Source organism: Benincasa hispida, chromosome 11 (assembly GCF_009727055.1).
Source record: "Benincasa hispida cultivar B227 chromosome 11, ASM972705v1, whole genome shotgun sequence".
NCBI lineage: Eukaryota > Viridiplantae > Streptophyta > Magnoliopsida > Cucurbitales > Cucurbitaceae > Benincasa > Benincasa hispida.
The window spans coordinates 9,599,962-9,615,159 of NC_052359.1; the positions used below are offsets into that span (position 1 = coordinate 9,599,962).

General features: G+C 32.5%; 1 protein-coding gene across 2 annotated transcripts; it reads right to left on the reverse strand.

Moving 5' to 3' along the window:
- Positions 1 to 2,615: 2,615 nt before the first annotated feature.
- Positions 2,616 to 9,927, reverse strand: LOC120091207. 2 transcript variants are annotated; one of them, XM_039049125.1, is made up of 4 exons: positions 9,788 to 9,927; positions 8,396 to 8,826; positions 6,383 to 7,547; positions 2,616 to 6,025 (listed from the first exon to the last, which is right to left on the reverse strand). In XM_039049125.1, the coding sequence occupies exons 2-4, from the start codon at positions 8,551 to 8,553 to the stop codon at positions 3,077 to 3,079; spliced, it is 4,272 nt and encodes a 1,423-aa protein (XP_038905053.1). In that variant the 5' UTR covers positions 8,554 to 8,826; positions 9,788 to 9,927; the 3' UTR covers positions 2,616 to 3,076. The 2 variants fall into 2 exon arrangements, with proteins under 2 accessions (XP_038905053.1, XP_038905052.1); XM_039049124.1 differs by having other exon boundaries at positions 9,645 to 9,917.
- Positions 9,928 to 15,198: the final 5,271 nt, after the last annotated feature.

Genomic DNA, 15,198 nt, shown 5'->3' on the forward strand with positions numbered 1-15,198 from the left:
TGGCATTGATTATACACATTCTTTTTAAACTTGGAAAACCTTTAACTAATGGCTGAATCCTTATCTTAATACTTGGCTCACAAATAAAATAACTTCCCCAAAAAAACTTATAGCTGAAAAGGGCAATACAGCAGCAAGTTGGCTAGACTTGTGAATTAATTACAATATATAAACAGCTAGCTTCATCTCACTATAAATCTAAATCCATTCTCCAATGGCCACTTGCTCCAAAGTACAAATTAATCTATTTTGTAACATATACTTTTGGTAAAATATTGTCTAAATCAATATTGCTTGTCACTGGACTCTATCAAAAGACTTTTTAGCATTCATTTAGAATTTAGGATTTAGGGTTTTAGGCATTGAGGTCTGAAACAACCAAAATGTCAAAAGATTCAACCACATAGTACAAGTATGTTACCATTCCTTTACTTAAAAGAGAGTCTCGTACTACTAGAAAACGATCTTTTTAAATTCTAACCAATACGAGGCTTTGATTATTGTGGTTATTATATTGACATGTGTCGACAGCGGGACCGGTTTACGAACTCCGAGGTAAAATTCTGTGTAGTCAGAAAGGAAAGTGAATGTTTCAAAGGGTAAAATTGTGATCCATGCAGAAGATGTTGGTCGGTAATATGAAATGTTTGAAAGCCCCACGAGTGGTAAATTGTTTAATGTTGGAAGCTTTTGAAGAGCAGAGTAAGCCAATAAGTAAAGTGGAAGCAAAGCAAGTGGACCACAATTGCAAGGCTGTCTCTTATACACATCTAGATGTGTATAAGAGACAGATTTATTAATGTACCAAAATCACCTTCTAATTTTAGATTTAGCTTCCCTAAAAATTTGTTAGCTTTTTTACAATTTAAATAAATATATTATAATAATATTCTTTCATAATAATATATTTTGTCATATATATTTTCAAATTTTAATGGATTCCGTTTTTATCAAAATTATTTTTTAAAAATTATATAAGTTAATTTAGATCAAATAAAATTAGTTGAAATTTAAATCATATACAATTTGAAATAAATTATAATTTAATTATCTATACAAAATAATTGAAACAATAAGCCTAGTGTGGTTCATGTAGCTAATTTACAACGATTTAGTATTAATTTACCAAACACCGCAACTAGTTTTTTCTAATTTAAAATTAAAATTTACCGAACACTATTTTAATTCTTTTTATAGCTGATTTTTTTAAAAGCATAATTTCCCTCAATTATTTTAAAAGCTACAATAATTCAAACGAAACCTAAACTTTTTGTTAAACTTTTGAAAATATAGATTAAAATGGTCACTTAAAAAAATAGAGATAAGAAAAAAGACGTTATAAAAGTTCAATGACTAAAATGAACATTTAAAAGTAAAGAAACCAAAACAGCTAAAAGTGTAGAGATGAAATCTGTATTTAAACCTATTAAATATATACATATAGAAAGAAAATATTTATATATCATAACTTACTCTAGCTACAACTTTTGAGTTTAGTCTATTTCAAACTTAGAAATGAAGGTTGAATCTTTTGAATTTAGTGCTAGTTTAGCTGTATGAATGAAAACCATCTCATCAAAAGTTAAAAGAAGCACTTAGAAACACAAAATATGGCGTTAATGATGGTTTTGGCCATAGAGAAAAAAGGGTTTGGTTCCATGGACACACACAGGAAAAAAGCAGTCTCAGAAGCAGTGATAAGAGAGAGAGATAGAGAGAACTTTAGATCAAAAGTGAAAAGGGATAGCCCTCCATTTCCATTCCTGTCTGCAAATATTCCCAACATCCGTATCACTTCTCCTTTATTTACCTTCTCTTCTTGAAGTCCTCTCTCTTCTCTCTCTCTCTCTCACTGCTAATCAATGCTTTAACGGATATATATATATATATATATATATATATATATATGGTCCAGCTGCCATCTTTGCATGCGAGAACGTGCTTATCTAACCATGTAAATTTCTAGTGCTACAATAGTATGACAATAATTATAGACTAACTCCATTCATTTCTTGCTATAAAAGAAACGTTTCAGAATTGTGTGAAGCCTATGAAATGAAATAATATTTCATCTAATGACGTGTGAAATCTTGAATGGAAGGCGTACATACCGTACTATAAATCCTTTCCTCTTTCCTTGCCACCAAAATTCTTTACATAGAGAGATCTTTTATGACAAGAAAATGACATCAATATACAAAATTAAGACTCGCCCATCTCTGTTTTCATCAAAATACAGGTACTTGTATGATCAAAATGTGATCTTGACAGAGAAAGATAGAGACTGCATCAAATGACAAAATGTCAACTAATTATATGTGATCTCATCAAGTTTGGCTTCTTATGTTCCATTCATTGTATAACTAATCTTCATATTCGAAACAGTAATGGATGTTTAAGTTAATCCAATGCAGCTTAATTATATTGTACTCGGTAATGGTTATTGCTGCTATTGATTTGACTATGAAGGAATCTCCTTTTTCCCTTTGTTGTTTGTTTCTTCTTTTTCCTAGTCACGTGTATAGACTAATATGTCATGTTTCGTATTGAATCTGTGCAACCTTTTTAGACTAAGCAGCAAAATAAACGGTTGTCATGAATTCAGACCTATGAAGTCGGGTAAAAGGAGAGATACTAATACTTATTTACTTGGAAAAATGAGCAGGAAAAACAGTTTAAATATCGGGAAAGCTCAGTTCCATTGTGTTTCGGTCAAAGGTTCGAGGCGATTATTCTTCGAAAACCACTTGTACAATATATATTATCTACTCTCTTCATAGCTTTAGAACTGGCTAATAACACAGCCCCCCCTCTCTGATTCTCCATTGTATGTATCTTCTTCATCTGGTAAAATGTATCGTCACCCGCTGCTTTCGTCATCGCTTGATGGTTTCGGTAAGTCAGCACAAGCCTACAAGCATCTCAAAAACATTTGGCTACCGGAAAAAAAATGACCAAACATTTGGAAGAAACATTTGGATATTAGCATTGATTGTTTGATGGCAGGAACTTGCTAGCAAAACCTACGACGAGTAAAGATCTCGAGTAACTCTTTCCTGTAGATATAACAAAGTTATTAAAACACTCCCCTCCTGCAGACGTATGGTGGTTCCGAATTACAATCCCATTTCACAGGACTGGCACGATCTTTCCGGGAAGGGGCCGACTGAAAACTGGAATTGTGTAGTGGTGTGGGTTTATCGAGATTTGAAGCTTCCTTTGGCTGATAACAAAATGCATTTACATGCAATGGATTACCACTGGAAGTGAAAGGGATTGAAACAGCAGGTGCTATTATCTGAAGAGTAGTCCTCATGCCTCCAGGGTACTTTGGATCATTGGCAATGAATCTGGCTTCACAATAAGAAGCATCACCCATTGCATTGATTTCCTTGATGACATTGGTTGCAGAAAGTGAATTAATCTGCTGATGATCGGGCAATTTGAGGGTTCTACTTGCGTTGCACATGGATGCTTCGTTTTGTTTGCGCTGAGTCCAGTTCAATGCTTGGTTTGTGTAGTCCCTTTCATATGCCCGAGAGGCTGTTTGCCCGCCATCTGTCTGTTGCTTCAGAAACGAAGTAGCTGATTCTCGACCATGTGATGATGGCATATTCAGATTAGCAGGGTTCCTGAAGCCCTTTGAAAACCTTACATCGAGACTCTGCCCCAATAAGTTACCTGCATTTTGATCTTTCAAAGAATCTTGATGTGGCCAATGAGGAAAGGAGCCAGAGGCTTGATTACGAACATTTTGCGAGGAACCACCAGAAAAACTTGGAACCTGACTAGAGACATGGTTAAGTTGCGGATGCGGCTGAGGCTGAGGCTGCTTAACTGGCATAGCTACATCTTCCTCATCTTTGTTTACCACCATCAAGTTCTTACCCATTAACCTCAGTACAGGATTAGAAGTAACTGGACTAGCAGGCTCACAATTACTCCTTGAAAACTTCAGTCCTGGATCGGAGAAACCATCTACAGGATAGGACTTGAGAGGCGATGTATTGATGGGGAACCCCATATTCTCTGGCGTTGTCTGTCGGCAATTGCTCACAGCAGGCCCTTCAGGCATAACATCCAAGCTGTTCGGTCTAACATTCAGACTATAAGTTATCAGCTTTCTGTCCATGGTTGGCATAGTTTCCAAAGCTGATGCCTGATGCCTTGTCGGTTGTGATTCTTGATAAGTTACATTGATGCCTTGAGAAACTCTGTCGACCCTCTGACAACGGCAAGGCTGGCCATCGTTTACAGCACCAAGAGTTCCCCTTTCAACAGATAACTTATTGACTTTAAACACATCACCATTTATTCTTTCATCTCCTGTACAAACTACATGAGGCAAGCCAACATCATATTTGACAGAAGGCAATGCACCAGCTTTTGAAGAAACCGACCCTAATTTATCATGAAGTACATCAGAAGATACCCCAGATGCATTGTTATGCTTAAAACAAGATCTAGATGCTGTCGAGTTAGAGATGGTTGACGTCGCAGAAATAGGGGAACCTGATGAATCCCCATCAATCAAATCGTGCTGATCTTGACAAGAATGAACCCAGCTATTGCTCAACGAAGAATTTCCTCGATATTCTTCAGATCTCATATCCCTGGGGGGGCTCGGCAAAAATGATCCTGGAGGTCCTGGAATAGATATTGGATCTACCTCAAAACAAGAACTTCCTCGCCGGGCTTCAGAATCCAGTTCTCTTTGAGAATCATGCCCAATCATTGCACTGCAGTCTTCATCGCCGAAAAACATCTCTTGTCCATGACCGAAACTGGATTCACTGAAACCACCTTTTGTTCCATCTGATCCATAGAAGGAGCAGGAACAAGTCTGAGTAGATTGTAGCATGCCACACCGGGTCTTAACGTTATTGTTCGTCTTCTGAAACTGTGGATCCATGGATTTACAAAAGCACATGAAGCTCTCCTTTGGAGCTAGTTTCGAAGAAGAATCTACACTAACATCTCCGTGAAATGAATTCTCTTTACTACCAAGATCAAAGCGCTTGATTTTTTCTTGAAACTCAGCACCCATTCTAACATGAGAATCCATGTTTTTCTCCTCATGACGTCCGTCATATTCGGGTTCCGAATCTGAACTACTCAAAGATATGGCTTTGCTCATTGCTTCTCTATTACTTCTGTTTTTGAGCTCAATGCTTACTTTGGGAGATACTACATCAGTAACCTCTTCCTTTGCAGATCGATCACTTTCAATACTCCCATCTGATGAGCTATGACTGTGATCAAAACTCGAATGCCAGGCAATTGTCTCTTCTTCTACACGTGACCCAAAATGGTCATCAGGTTTCTCATAGGTAGAAAATCGATTAAACTGAGGAGACTTAGACCCGGTAGATGATCGGCTGCTCACATGGATCTCTTTTCTTCGGGAAGAGTTCAAATTTCTGGTTTTCACTGTATTTGCATGATAATTTCTTGACAACTTGTTAAAACCAGGGGGGAAATCGGATGGTTGATAATCTTTTATGATTTTCCCATTGGTATTTTGAGATTTTACCAAATAATTGTTGTCTACAAAACAGCTACCTTTGCTCCGATGCTTGGTAATCTTTTTCATTTGTGTTGGAGAACCACTATCAACCATTTCTCCAGAAAATGAACTTCTCAGGCTCATCCTGACGGGTGACCACCCTCTCTTGTCTGAAATATGGGCTTCGTACTCCGAATTATCAGTTCTCTCACTGCTTTCAGGAGATGAAACACAATGCTCAGAAAAATTGGTCTTATCCTGAACTTGACGAACTTGACTGCTCTCAAGAAAAGAGTCACCTAAAACTGAGTGATCAGTATCAACAGCTGTGCCAGGAGACACATGCCATTTAAATGTGGAAGGTTGATACCCTTCTTTTCTGGAGCTCTTACTGGCTCTAGTTCTTTTCGAACATGCCCATTGACATAAAGTTCCAGAATCATGGGGTTTCACTTGCTTTGTTATTTTATGTACCTCCAAGCTACTACTTCCATTCCTTTGATTGTGTCCTTCTTGAACCTGGTCAGTCAATCAAAAATAAATGAACTCAGCAACCATACGAGTGTAAATGAGAGTGTCATATTGTTAGAAATTTGCAGAAAAGATATTCTAAAATAATATTTTAGTTTTAAGCATTGCATGATTAGTAAATAATTGTTTGTAACATAAATTCATCAGAAAGAAGATGCATGAATACAGAAAAGACCCTAACTGTAGAAACATCAATTTAAAAAAGGAACAGAAACTGCAAAAAATGACCTCAATATTTCAAGAACATAAAATCTTTGCCATAAATTCATGTGAATATTCAGGTTTCCAGTATATTTCAGAAGCACAAACTTAAGGTCTGCAATGTTAAAATTCCCTGAGTATTACCTGAGAAATGCACTTTTGAGACGAAACTTTTCTACCTTGAACAGCTAATTTAAAATACTTGTGATGTTTAGATGCATGGTATTTCTTCTTTTTGGCTGAATGAAATTTCCTTCCCTTTAATCCTCTGAGTTTCTTCGAACCAAGATCATTTTCTACTTTCGGCAGTGACGAAGGAGAACTAAACTTGGACAAAATTCGAAGTTTGGTGCCATTGGCATCGATATAAACTGCACCTGCATTATTACCAATGTCATCAGGGGGAATAACGGACACCACTTTCTGCTTTTTCCCTCCATTAGTCTGACAGTTTTCAATATCCTGAGCAGTAAAGCCCGACAAAGTAGCCCAAGCTGTACCATTTCTTCTGTCCAGCTCTTCCAACGTGCAAGTACGAGCTGTAGCATAGATATCAACCATCAACTTCGTCTTCCTAGGCTTGATCCTCAACCTTGTGAGTTTGGATTCCGATGTACATTTAGGAGTTGATGCTATAGAAAGGCACTGATCAATATGAGCATTCAAAGTGGTGTTTGATGAAGAGGAGAAAGTCTTGCAGACAGGGCATATTTTTGAAGCCATAGACTCTGATATGGCACTAAAGCTCATAGCAATATCTGCAGCTGATGTTTGGTCACCGTGATTGGTAGATTTTCTTATTATCTTGCACCTTTTACCCGGGGTTTTGATTTTACTTTCGTTCTTTTCAGATGCTGGAAAACCAGTACGCTCCACTTCAGCTGGGGTTTCCAATAAATGATCTAGTTTTAAAGGTGAACTAGATGGTCCATTTGTGGAAACCAATTCCTTTAGGGGTTGTGAGATGCTTGTCATGGTGGAAGAGAAACCATTTTCTCCTTCACATCTGCATGAACTTGATTCAATGCAAGTGCTTACTTGCTTTTGATCCAACTTAGCATCTGATATGTCCAGTTCTACATGTTCTTCAGGCCCAGAAAACTCCTCATGAAAAACACTTGTATTTTGGAACTCTGATGTTGAACTTCCACCTCCAAGCTCCACAAGGCGCTGGTTCCTCACACAATAGGGAGACTGAAAAGGTGGTAATAAATCCTTTACACCATGTTTCAAGCAAAGCTGCAAACTCTTGAGGGAAAATGGCCAGTTGTTTTGGATATCCTTGCTCCGAGAACCAAAGACATAATCTCTGCATTTCAAAACCATTTCTTTTCATTAATACCAATAATGATTGATATATTCAAACTGTCAGAAGATCAAAAACTCACAAGAAAATAAGTCTTCAGTTTAGCAGTATAGGGACCAGAGAGTTGACAAAAATCAAAATGTTGAGAAATTAGATGCTCCACGCCGATACACGATCGAGAAAGCAAATGAATGGTTCCAAAAGAGAGAATAAAAGTGAATCAAGAGAATCAGACGATATCGACCACTCATGCCACTGAATACACATTATCAAAGTTTGTAAAATACATGATATGGTGAGGACAAAGAAGACAAACATTAAAAGCTTCCAAAGGCAGCTCTAGAGACAATGACCCTGACTGTGAAGTCGACATCCACAGTAGCATCAAAGAAGAAGAAAGGCAAAGATTATCAGTAAAAAGAAATATAAATATGTTAAGAGAAAATTGAAGAATCAAACAGGTAAAATAAATTGAGAATCAAAAGTATTCTAGTATAAACAGCTTAACAAGTATAAGAATAGGGACAAGATGGGTATCGTGAGTTAGGCCCCATGGTGGGGCAAACAACAAGCAGCAACAATTTACCATGTGGATCTACCCCAGCAGAGATTTTCCCAGATGGGGTTCATATAACTTTGAGATCATCAAAGAGAAAAACAGGAGAAATTTACGGCTTTGAAGTAAAGGAAATAAATAAATAACACAAAGACAGAAGAAAGTTGTAGGCATGATTATTTAAAGTAACAAAGCGGTTTACAATGAGGGTGAAAGCATACGTCCACTGTTCATTAAATCAAAGGCTAAGGAGCAGCAGAAGAAGAATATGAAGAAGAGAAGCTAAAATCATTACCTCAAGGAGAAGTTTGGGAATGTGGAGTGGTCAAGAACGGCGGCGTTTGATAGATCCTCCTCTGGCAAAGGGAAGTTTTGAGAAGGCCTCTCATCTTTGTTCGTTTTCAGTTGCTGCTGATATGGGGGATCTGGTGGAGGGTTTTCAATGGATAACATCTGATGAAAAGCTTCTCTAATGATCTTGTGCTGTTCTTTAAACAGTCACAAGCTCTACTAATACTACTACTACTATCTCCACTACTAGGCCTTATCTTTAACTTAGACTTCAGCATATATAAAAAGAAAAGTACAGTCCTTTCCTTCTCTCTCTCTTTCTGATCTCTTGCTCTCTCTCTCCTTCTTATCGGCCTTCTTTTGCACAAAATCCTCACAAACACAACCCAGTAGAAGGAAGATCAAGCAACCCCACCAGAATCTTCATCCATTAACCTGAAGAAAGTAAAGAAATGAACATGAAATCATGAATTACAAGAGAGATCCAAGAAAATAAAGGCAGAATAGAAGAGTCTAGAACCAACTAGAACGTTATTTTATGTGATGGAAAGGAAGATGGAGAAAGCCTCTGCAATGAATAGTAAAACAAAACAACCAAAAAGCCGAGCAAAGAATAGTACTCCCAAAAGCAGAAACAAGAACAAAATTAACTGAGTATCCAAGATCATTTCATGTGGATTAAACCCAGAAAATAAAGCTCAAAATCAACACTGAAAAATCTTCAAAATAGCAATCTTCGGCACTAAGTAGATGATAGCTATAGAAAAAGTAAGATGAAAGTTTAGGAAGAGAACTAATTTGAAGGGTCATAGATGACCAAACGAAAAAAGGCATAAAATTTGAAGAGACTTCAAACTCAAAGACAAACCCATCAAAGAACAAGTTAACAACTGATTGAACAAACCAATTAGTACAAAAACTAAAAGAACACCCAGAAACAAGCATAGTGAAAGAAATCTACTTTTTTTCGTAGACGAACAACCCCAAATTTAAAAAACCCCCAAAATCTTGGTAGAGTGAACAGTGAAGCTCAACAAAAGAAAGCCAAATCCAAAAGACAGGAACCAAAAACAGAACCCAACCCACAAAGACCAAAAAAGAAAACCAAGAGAGAAAAAATCCAGAGAAGAAAGTGAGAGATGGATCATGAAATAACCCAAAAAGCAAGAGATTAAACAAAAACAAGAAAATTGATGGAAAACAAAGAACACCCAGATGAAGATCCATGGAAACAGAGGTGTAAAAACACAAACCTATGCATTTGATGATGAAATTAGCAGCAAATTCATAAGAAGAAAAATGAAAAATAGGGTCTTTGAAAGGGGAAATAGACAAAGAGAAGTGTGAAGAGAGGAAGAGAGGAAGAGAGAGAGAGAAATAGAGAAAAAAACAGCACCACCCACTAACACATCAAACGGGCATCAGGTTCTTTGTTTTTTTTTTTTTTCTTTTTTTTCCTTTTCTTCTCTCTCTGTCTATCAAAAAAGCAGGTTTTGTAGCACTAAACACACCACGATTCACCCCCCATATCAGTGAATATGCGTCAAGAGACCGACTTTTTAGAGGAAAGAGAAAAAAATTAAAAAAATAATAATAATTAAAAGAGAGAGAGAGATGTAGAAGAAAAAAGTATGCTTTGATTCATAATTTTTCTTCTTTTTTTTTCTCTCTCTCTCTGTAGAATTTTGTAATTAAAATGACATGGATACAAAAATACAGAGAAAAGCTGTCTAAACACTGCACCTACCTGCAGTGCCACTCGCTTAAAAAAAAAAAAAAATCTTTTTAAAATCCTAAATATATGTTTTCGTCTTATTATACATCTGTTCTTCCAATTTAATTTCTATGGTTTTGGAGGATTTAGATTTGGTTCTCTTTACTCCATTTTGTCTATAAAAAGATTCAATTTTTAATCATATATGTTGTTATATGTGACTGATGAGAAAACCAATATGATGTATTATTGATTAACTTTTCAAAAATTTAGTTAGAAATTAAGGTAATTAGTAGAGTGTGTAGGATGGAAGCTTCTCTTAAATTTCTAAGAAATTTGGGAGAAGAATCATAATACTTTTGTTTAAGTTAAATTAATTTCTCTATTTTTATCCTGTCATGTAAATTTTCAATTAGTTGGGTTTATGTTAGATGTTAAAATATAATATATAAAATTTCATATGGGACTCGGTGAAATCGATATTAATTTAAACAAGTTAATTTTTTTAAAATCAAAATATAAGAGGAGTTTTGGGTGATCGAAAAATCTAAACTTGAATTTTGAAGTCTAATCATTTGATTTTTTGTTTTTAATTCTTGAAAATTAAGTAAAAAAAAGTCTCTTTCACTTTTAAATTTCTTTTAAAAAACTTTAAAAAATCGTTTTTAAAAATTCATTTTTTGTTAATAATTTGATTAAGAATCCAACCCATAATAAGAATTTGAAAAAAAAAACTTAATTTTAAAAAATTAAATGATTACTCAACGAAGTCTATATTATTTCAATAATGTAATATTTTAAAATTAGAGAAAACTTCAATTTTAAGATTAAACTTGTGGCATTTCATTAATTTTCATTACAAAAGTTTAATTTCATCAAATTATACAATAAGATTAGTTAAATATTACTATTTCTATCTTTATTCAAAATTTTCTAGTTCATCTACTAATTTTAATTAAAAAAAAAAGTAAAAATCTCCCTAATTCACTTATTCCAATAATACCAAGTTTTACCCAAATTTAAGTTTGATTAATACACGGATTAATTTTTCCAAAATTTATGATTTTTCTAAAAATGTAACTACGATGTTATTTTACTTTAAAATTTTATCAATTTTTAATAAATTTAGACTAAAGAATAGCAACATTTTTTTAAAGTTTAAATATTATCATTACTTTACTTGTGTAATGAAATTGAAAGTTTATAAAATATATAGATTTTAGAGGTTAAAGGGAAAAAAAAATCTAAAAAGAAAAGATTGGAATAAAAAAAATTATATAAATTAGGGGGGAAAAAAGAGAGAGAGAAGAAAATAGAGATAGAAGAGTGACGGCTCCCCCGAAATGTCGGTTTTTTAGTCACTTCCTTCGCTGAAAAAATTTACACAAAAACATAATGGGGGTCACTACACGACAAAAGCCGTCTCTGTTTTGACAAATTAATCCACTATTCCCTTTTTACCCCTTCTCCATTTACTTTCCTATTTCCCTTCTCTTTCTCTTTCTTCTTCATGTTTAATGTTTATCCTTAAAGTTTTCTATAATTTCAAACTTACAATTTAATGTCTTCCATACTTTATTGCCTCTACTTTTCTTCCCTACTTATTTTACTTTTATTATTATGATTGTGACATATAATCTTTTCATTATGTTACAAGTTTAGTCTTGAATTATTAGACTCAAAATTCAGAGGCTACATATATATTTTCTCGAACTTTCAACTTTGTGTTTTATAGATCTTTAAAAGTTTAAAATTTTTTAGACATAATTGTTAATGTGTTTCTTTTTTTTTGCAAAAGAAGATCATCTGCTAAGAATAACTGCACAGAGTTACTGGTGGAAGACTACTTACTTTCTGTGTTTCATTATCTTTTTATGTAAAGAATTGGATGGTCGAGTCCTTCTCTCTTTGTGTCCCATTTCAGTATGTGGTAACACTTTGCAATGCAGGTTTGATTTATGGGCTCAACCTTAGGTGAGGTTGAGGGTGATTGGGCCAAGTAAGTCTGCTTCTCATGACCCATATGCATTCTTATCATTGCATGAGATGCATGATTTGATGGGCTCGACCTCATATTTGGCCGAGATCAACTAGAATTATTTGCACTTTCTTTGGTCCATTTCATCCTTTTAGTACATTGACTTGCCTGTTTATTGTTGCTTTCTTGGCCTGGTAGCTTCCTTTTTTTCATTTTGTCATTTTTATCCATTGATGTCAAAATTACCCCTAACGAAATAAACATTTAAGTATTATGTCTAATTGAATCTTACACTTTCAATTTTAAGTCTAGTAGACTTGGAAAAAAAATTAATGTTTATAGTCTCTAGACTTTCGATTTTGTGTCTGTCCTTGGAAAAATTCATTTAAGAAAAAAAAAAAAAAAACTGATTTATTAAATGTAAATTCAAAAATTATGTCCAATTAAGCTCTAGACTTCCACTTTATTGTTTAATAACCATTAATTTTTAAGACTGGAGATTAAAAAGGAAATGGTTATCAAAATTACTTATATAATCACTATCAATAAATTGTGATAATGTAAATTTTAAAACTAATAATTGCAACTTGAAAAAAAAAATACAAATAGATACTTAAGTTTAGTTTTCTTTTTTCTGTTTTCTAAGGTCCTCTTGGTGTCTATATATATACATTTTCCCATAATTCTCTATATATATGTTCATTAAATATTAAAAACATGTATCTCATTTTAAGTATATTATTAATATGTTTCATTAAAAATATAAATTATTAACTTTTCTGTCGTGGTTAAAAATGGCACAGATTTTTTTAGCTCATGCACCCAGAATTACACGTATATAACTTGTGCCCCACATATAGCTATAAATCCATTATCTATGGATATTGAAGAATTCGACGATCCAAATAAATTATCGATCCATGAGTTCATTTAAAAATAGCTCAAACCAATCAGAACATATTATAAATTTAAAATATATATTTTTTGATGATGATACAAGCACTTTGAAAAGAAACTTTTTCATTATATAAATTGAAATTGAGTCGGTGAATTAATCTTAATTCACTGTATGAAAATAATTAAATCAAAATTTTACGTATTGACATTTTACTTCTTTTTATAACAAATATTTAAATAAATGATCCGTGTAACCCAAACCATCGCAGTTCAAAATTTCCATGGTTAAGTTTGGTTGAGTTCATTTTTTAGTAAGAATTATTTGGGTTAAAAGAGTTTACAACCCGAGCTATTCGATAAGATCTAAAAAATCATTCAACTCAACTCAATCTACGAAGATTCGTACGGTCACCTTTCTATCTAATTGAAATTTTGTTTAACTAAAAAAGGAAACCATTTAATTCTTCAACAAAGTCTTTTTATAAAAAGAAAAGAAAAGAAAGACCATTTAAAGTCGTGGGTTTGAAAAAAAAATATATTGTGATATTGGGATATATTTTTGCTTTTGTATTTATTTCTTAATGCAACCGTCTTGATTCGAAATGCAAACTTTAGAATTTTTTTTAATAAGATATAAAACAATAAAATTTAGACAATTTTACAATAACTTCATAATTAATTATCATCTATCTTTCTGAGAAACATTACTTATAATCTATTTAGTCATAAATCAAATTTAATACTAAATCAACGGATATTCACCTTTAAAACATTTATATATATATATATATATATATTAAAAAAATCTATAATCCTTTCTTAATTATCTTTTGCAATTCACAAACTCCTTAGCTTTTAATCAAATAATTTGTTTTTTGAATCCTGCTTTTAATTAATTAATTATTTTTAGAATTAATTTATTTCTTTTTATAATAGTAATTCATTAAATGTTGAAATTATACGTGACCAGTTTTTATATGATTACACAAACTATTAACAACAATTTTATCTTCATTTTTTGAAAGAAATTAATTTTATGTTTCATTTGATGATCATTAAATTTAATCGCACATCAACCAAATACGTTTTCTAAATTCTCCCTTGCTTTATTATTTATTTAAAAAAACATTCAGGGACCATTTGTTTCACAATTTTTTCATGGAAATTCAATCAGATATTTAATATCTTCTTATTTTACATAATTTTAGTTTTTAAAACCTATAATATTATTATTCAATGAACTTCAAAATCCATCTGACATGAGTTTTTTAATATACTCCAAAAATGTGTGATTTTTATATCTAGGAGATGATCACTAAATGTATAGTTTAATTAATTAATACGATTACTCAATATTATTAATTTTAACTAACTATAAAATATAAATATATTAAGAAAATTAAATAAATTTCATCTAATATCTTTACCATTAAGATTTTATGTTATCTTAACTATTTACTATAAATTACTATTACTATGATGGTGATTATCAATATTCTAATTAATTTATAATAATTTCATTATTTTTAGTAATGAATTTAAATTAATTAATTATGTTTAATAAATATTAATATAAACATATTCATTCTTTAAAAAAATTATTGATTAAATAATGCTAAATTTATTTGATGACTACAATAATTGGTCTCTTATATTTAATTAAGTAATTATTTAATTTTGATTTCTATATACAAATTTGGTAAATTGAACACACATATTTAACTTCCAAACATTAATTATCATACATATAATTATCCCGAGTATTTAAAATCTAGACATTCAAATTCCATATATTTGATATCTATACTCATAAAATAATGTCCAATCCAAACGGATGATTATAAATATATTTGTACAGCTTAGTTGCCATTGTAGTTCTTTTAAATTGAGCCAAAAAAAATTGTTTTAATTAATCTACGATACAAATATGGTACATTTAATTGTAAATCTTTTTTCCAAGAGATAAAGAATAGTTTGATAAATTGAACTAGGCTTCAAACGACTAAATTATATAGTTCCTTCAAATATATTAATATTGCTGGATGGATAAGACATTTATTATAATTTTAATGATCGATAGTTCAATTTTCCACATTTACAATCGTTGAATTAAAAAAACTAGTTATAACTCAACTATCTTTATTTGTTTTCTTGATATCCAATGTAATATTAGAGCTTTTACTAAAATTGTGTGTGCATATTATAGACATAGTTACAA

What these genes read in the sequence shown, in the direction of transcription:
- LOC120091207 (XM_039049125.1), bottom strand. Translation starts at nt 8,553, where the DNA reads ATGTTATCCATTGAAAACCCTCCACCAGATCCCCCATATCAGCAGCAA. An exon ending in TTCCCAAACTTCTCCTTGAG is followed by an intron (nt 7,548 to 8,395) that starts GTAATGATTTTA and finishes TTTGAAATGCAG; the next exon opens with AGATTATGTCTTTGGTTCTC. An exon ending in CTCAAAAGTGCATTTCTCAG is followed by an intron (nt 6,026 to 6,382) that starts GTAATACTCAGG and finishes TTGACTGACCAG; the next exon opens with GTTCAAGAAGGACACAATCA.